The sequence below is a fragment of the Ochotona princeps genome, chromosome 4 (genome assembly GCF_030435755.1).
Source record: "Ochotona princeps isolate mOchPri1 chromosome 4, mOchPri1.hap1, whole genome shotgun sequence".
Lineage (NCBI taxonomy): Eukaryota > Metazoa > Chordata > Mammalia > Lagomorpha > Ochotonidae > Ochotona > Ochotona princeps.
In genome coordinates, this window is record NC_080835.1 from 43,923,080 (window position 1) to 43,929,401 (window position 6,322).

At 53.9% G+C, this 6,322-nt stretch overlaps 1 protein-coding gene across 1 annotated transcript; it reads right to left on the reverse strand.

Moving 5' to 3' along the window:
• Positions 1 to 1,010: 1,010 nt before the first annotated feature.
• Positions 1,011 to 2,825, reverse strand: RASSF10 (Ras association domain family member 10). Its single transcript, XM_004593775.2, has one exon. It carries the CDS (start codon positions 2,645 to 2,647, stop codon positions 1,133 to 1,135), a length of 1,515 nt encoding a protein of 504 aa, XP_004593832.2. The 5' UTR covers positions 2,648 to 2,825; the 3' UTR covers positions 1,011 to 1,132.
• Positions 2,826 to 6,322: the final 3,497 nt, after the last annotated feature.

The window sequence follows — 6,322 nt, forward strand, 5'->3', positions numbered from 1 at the left end:
TTTGTGCCACAAACTCAAGTGCTAGCTGCCATCAGTGGTTCCCGTACAGCGAAGTGATGTGATGGCCTAACATTTGTTTTTGCTAAACATGGAAACAACCAAAATGCCCATCAACAGAGGATTGGATAAGAAAGCTATGGTTCCTCTACTCCATGGAATACTACTCAGCTATTAAAAAAAAAACAAAATGCAGTTCTTTGTGGCCAAATGGGCCAAACTGGAAACCATAATGCTAAGGGAAATGAGCCAATCCCAAAGGGTTAGATACCACATGTTTGCCTTAATTTAAGAAGATATGATGTTATGCATAACATGTTATGTTATGGATGTTATGTCATATGTAGTATATAAACTAAAATGAAAATGTGAATGGGGTGGTCACAGAATGGGGTTAAGAAATCGCATTTATTTTTAACATGTTGGCTGCTCAATACTATGTCAATTAATTCCATAACGATGCTAATTGTTGCTGATAATATGTTAGTGCTTTAATTTGATCGGGATGATACTATGCTGGCTCTGCCCTCAGACCAGAGAAGGTCTCCCCAATAAGTAGTTGGACTTGACTGGACTATAAGATGTTGGACTCTATACTTGGCATATGCTTGCTAAGAGGGAATCTCAACTGAAGTTGAACTATGGTTACGCAACAGGTGAAGGAACCCACCATGGGGGGAGGGTGTGGGGAAGTGTGGGGAGAATCCCAGTTCTATGAAATTACAACACAATGTAATTAATGAATAAATTTAATAAAAAATAAAAAAATTTGTTTTTGCTATTATGAAAATGGGCTCGGACCACGTCAAATTCCCGGGGACGTTTGATTTTCACTATGGGGGAGGGGCTCACCTCTTCTCTCCCTCCTCCCTTCCTTTCCAAGAGCACTGGGATTGGAGATCCAGCGCCCTTCGCCCTTCTCTTCACGCCCCTCCACACTCATCCCGGGGCTGGTCAGAGGGGCGCCCCTGCCTGGTAGGTATCCTAAACCTTTCCAGGGGGCAGTTGGAGCACCGCTGCCGGCTGTCTGAACTCCTGGTTCACCGTTGCCGGGTTGTCGTCCCCGAGCCGGCCAGGCCGCTGCGTGCGGCAAGAAAGGGAGCAGCGACCATGCTGGCTGCCTCCCCCTGTGCCCTTACACAAGGGATTCACACACTGGCACCGAGTCCGAGTCCTGGCTGTGCATGGAGCTCAGTCCGGTGTCCGAGTCCTCGTCGTTGCCAGCACAGCTCTTGGCCATTCCCCGGGCCTGGTCCACCCACACCTCGGCGCAGGATTGGGGCCGCGGTTCGGGTTCGCGCGCCTGTGCGCTGGAGCCGGGAGCCCCGCCGGGCGCCACCGTGAGCTCCAACGAGTGCAAAGTGTGGAGAAGGCCCTGCAACTCGCGCTCCTTGCTGTCCCATTGCTGCTGGCTGTAATCCAAGTCCGACTTGACGGCCTCCAGGTCCGTGTTGAGCCGCAGCCCGATGTACAGGCTGGTGCTGAGCTGCGTTCTCACCCGCTCCTGCTCCAGTTGCAGCTCGCCGTCGGGGCCGCCGGGGTACTCTGGGGACTCCTCCCGCCCTGCCAGCTCCTCCTGGCGCCGCTGCATCCACCTCTGGTTGAGCTCCTCCTGAATCTCGGCGGAGAGGCGTTCCAGCAACTCCTCCTGCTGGGCCCGCTGTTCCTGCAACTGCAGCAGGTCGTCGCAGCGCCGGGCCAGCTCCTCCAGCGCCGCCTTCTGCACCTCGCCGTCCGCGGTCGCTGCCGCCGCCGCCTCCTTCTCGCCGGGCTCCGCTCCCGGGGTGAGCCCCTCGAGCTCGAGGCCTACCCCCATCAAGTAGGTGTCTTGGACATAGTTGACCCCATGCCGCCGCATACGATCCAGGTGCACCTTGGCCTCATAGCGGTCGATCTGGATGTCCAGCTCTCGCAGCCGTTGCACCTGCTGGCGGATTGTGTGGTCTTGGGAGAGCACCAAATGCACCAATGTCTCCATGCGCTCCATCGACGCGTTCTCATGGGCCCGCGGCGGCGACGAGCAGGACGAGGCGGTGGACGACGAAGTGGAGGAACAGGACGACGGCGGCTGCTGCAGGCGCCGCCGGTTGAGTTTAGCCAGCTTGCGGAAGGCTTTGCGCACCACCCGCCGCTGCTTCTCCTGGGTCATGGCTAGGCTGGGCCGCGCCGGGGCCCCCCGGGCGGGGCAGGGGCGGTCGCGGCTGAGAACGACGCGCGCCTCGGCGCTGCGGGGCCCGGCGTTGGGCAGCGACGCATCGCTCCGCACCAGCACGAAGCGCACGTTTTCTTGCTCGTCGCCCCAGGCGGCCCAGAGGCGCAAGATGCGCGTCTTGTTGGGCAGGATGCGCTCAAAGCCGCGCCACTTCTCCACGATGCAGTAACACTGCGGGGGCCCGCATAGCATGCCCTGCGGCAGTGCCTCGTCGTCGTCCTCCTCGTCCTCGTCCGGGGGTTCCGGCGGCTCTCCGGTGCCTGGCGGGGCACCGGCCTTACTGCGCCGCTGGCCCCGCCGCTGCCTCCGCCGCTGCCGGCAGCCGTCCTCCAACAGCACTCGCACCACGTCCGAACAAGTGGTGCGCCGGGAGAGGCCGGACACCAGCTTCTCCTCCTGGCAGATCCACACAGATATCTTCTTCTCCGAAGGATCCATGGCGCAAGCTGGACGCGGATGGCAGGTCCGGCCAGGTCCTGGCTGGGGCACGGGGGGCAGCAACGGCAGCTCCAGGGTTGACGAAGAACAGTGACCCCTGGTCTTTTCCCCCCCAGGCACCAGCGCTGGCTGCAGCGGCTACAGCTGCTCCCGGCCCGGACGACGGGCGCTCGGGAGGAAGGACGCCCGCACTGGGGCTCCTGCCGCTCTGGCTCTGCTCAAGGTGCCCGGGGCCTCCGGGTTTTTGCTCCTCCCCACGAGGCTCCACCTCCTCCCTCCCCTAGCGCCCAGAGCTGCGGCCCGGAGAGCGGGAGGCGCGGCGCCCAGACCCGCCCCTCACGGCCCGGGTAGCGCCCGCTGCCCCCTTGCTATCCTGAGGCTCAGCCTCTATCCCAGACAGCGCCCGCCTCTTTTTTGTGAGGCGGCGAGAGAGAAGACTCTGGAGCTCTTGGACTGCAAGGCCCAGAGCCTGCACCTAAGCAGGGCTCAGCTCTGCGGCTCCCCTGGCCCGCCCGCTTGTCTCCTTGCATCTTGCGCCAGGAGGACGCATCTTTAGTCGACTTTCGCGGTCCTTGACTTTCCAGGGACCGCCGTCTGCGGGGTGCACTTTACAGGGGCACGCAGCAGTTTACCACCGAGGTGCTCGAATCCTGGCGCGTGACCAGCCAGGAGCTGTAAGCGCTGCCTCTGGCCCCACGTCTACCAGTCTTCCTGCATAGCAGAAGTGAGCAAGTGTAGACATGCAGAGTTCTAGGCTGGAGAGAGGGTGCCGGCAGAATTGCATCCGTGGGTCCCCGCCTCAGATGGGCTTCCCACAGCCGTTGTGGCACGGGATTTTCGGATTCTAGCGGGAGTTCATTCAGGGAGTTCAGCCCCAAGTCACGAGCTCTTTTAAGGGGGTCGTGACCATGACTATGTCTGGCATGTCCTGCTCTCCAGAAGCGGTCAGGAGACCAAGTATCACAGCTTAAGAAATCCAAAACCACAATGCAACTGAACTTGCTTCATTGTGGGCTGCTGTCGAGGGTGGTCCCCTGAGTGCCTGGTTGCCCGTGAAGTTGCCTTTGTGAGCCCAGGTCTAATCAACTCCCTCTCTGCCTCAACACGTTGGATGGCTTCCCATGGCCGGTTTTTGTTGTTTGTTTGTTTACTATTTATTTATTTGAATGGTAGTTACAGTTCCCAAGTGGTTCAGTCATCAAATGACTGCAGTGGTCAAGGCTGGGCCAGGATGAAGTCAGTAGCTTTTTCCAGGTTTCCCATGTGAGTGCAGGGGCCCGAGCACTTGGACTCCCTTGGTCTTCTTTCTCAGATGCATTAGCTGGGAGCTGGATCAGAAGTGGAACCTTCAGAAATTGAACCTGGACCCACATGGCATACCAGCAATGCAGGCTTAAGCATTGCATTTTGGCTAAAGTGTATTCTTTGTAGGTGTATGTTTGGAGTAAGGAGGTCTGCTATGCTCCAGGTCTGTGCTGTGGCCTTGGTCTTGGACAGATCACCAGTGCTGGTGTACAAGGTGCTGTCTACCTGGTGAGGGGGCACAGCTGAATGAACATTCCCAAGCCAGTGCCTCCCCTCTCTGCTAAGGGAGAGCAAAGAGCATCAGAGAGATTTCCTGGATACTGGAGTAGCACCCACCCCACCCGGGTGGTCCGAGAAAGGCTTCCCACTAGAGGCAGCACCTTAGGCAAGACCCAAGTTGATTTGAATCAACTAAAGGAAAATCAAGTCAGCAGTGGTGGTGGATGGGAGGGAGTGTTTCAAGTGCTAGGAAATCAGATGCAAAATTGAGGGACCGAGTCAGCATAGCACTTACCAAGTCATATATTTAAGTGAGAGGAGGGTCTAAAAATAAGGTTGGGTGGATGAACAGAAACCAGACCAGTAAAGACCTTTAACTTCACACTTAATTATTCCTAATGACGTGGAGAAGCAGGAGAGCGCAGAGTACACCTCTCAACTGCTGACTAGCTAGGACCTGAAGGTGAGCATTTTGTCTCTCTGAGCCTCAGTTTTTCTCATCAGTGAAATGGTGACCCTGGAACTGCTTGGTCACTCCACTGTGTATGAAAGTGAAACGCCTGAATGGTATAGAAGAGGAGGCACGAGGGAACACTCCTGGAAATTGGCACACTCACCAAACCGGCTTCATGAAAGGCTTGGGAATCTGAGAGGTCTTTCTCTCTTTCAAAGCATAGAGAGTAAGAGAGATCATATAAATATTCCCATCTGCTGGTTCATTATCCAAATTCCCATAACAGCCAGGCCAAACCAGGAAGTCCATCTGTCAAGGAAGGTGGTGTTGATGAACAGTGTCAGTTCTTGTCCCGTGATGAGAAAATGAGAGTGAATAAGACCCATGTTTTATTGAAAGCAGGGAGCCTCATATCGTAGCAGTCAGGATGAAAGATGTTGCCAAACTGCCATTTGCTCCCCCCTTACCTAGCTCCCTGTTAAATCCATCTAACTCCTCACAAATCCAGATCTCCCATGTAGGCAGCAGGCAGCCAGTCACTTGGCCACCACTGTTGCAGGAGTCTGAGTTCTTTCTTTTTTTTTCTCTCTCTCTCTCTATTGGATTTATGTCTCATTCTCACAACAGGGAGGAGCATGGGAAAATAGACATGGTTTATTCAAAAAAAACAAAGAAAATAGAAAGTGAATGGAAGTCAATGGGGAAGTCAATGGTAGTGGGGGAGACAACACTAAGGAATTTCTAAAAAAAAAAAAAAAAGTAAAATGTGGCAGCAAAAATACCTTCCAACAGCACTGAGACAGGTTCCTCCAGAGAGAGCTGGTATAAAGGCTGATTGTCTAGGGTTTGCTGGGTTGAGAAGGAGGACATTCTCATGATTGGTGTAAGAGATAGACAGCTTTCAGTGGTCAACTGGATGACATTTCCAATCAAAACTCAATAGAAAATATGTAAAATTTTCCCTGAATAAGTAGAATTCATATCACCTGGATTGCTTATAACAGCACAGAAAAAGCTTGATTACAGCGACTAGCACATGAAATCAATATGGTTTACAGAAGCTGTTTATTTGAATCTTCTCATCCCGATAGTGTAGAGGGGACCCTGGGTCCCTGCCTGCCTCACCAGGAATCTCTCTGTCTCTGTCTACCTCTGCCTTCCCAAGTCTCTCTGTTGATGGAAAGCTGAAAACACAAGCCAGAACTGAGAACTGAACCCATACACTTCAATGTGGTATGTGACTTCTTAAAAAAAAGAAGTATGTACTAGGCAGAATTATAGAGAGAGCTTGCATCTGCTTGTTTACTCTCCATAATGGCCAATGGACTAGGCCAAAATCAGGAGCCCAGAACAGGTGAGTGCAGAGCTTCACAACTTGAGCCACCTTCCACTGTGTTTTCCCAGGCAGGCACATCAGCAGGGAGCTGGATCTGAAGTGGAGTAGCCAGGTCTCAAACTGGCATTGATATGGGATGTCCGATCACCGAGAGCAGCTTAACCAGATGTGCCACATCAGCCCGGCATGTGGATATCTTAACTAGCTTCTTACATGCAAAGCCAAACACCTCCCGGATTTTAACTTCCATATAATAAAGTGCCACAAACTTAATGCCTTAAAATTATATTTGTATGTTTTATGTCTCTGCTCCTAGAGGCCTCACTCAGGTTCTTTCCAAGGAGTACCCTCTGTTCCCACT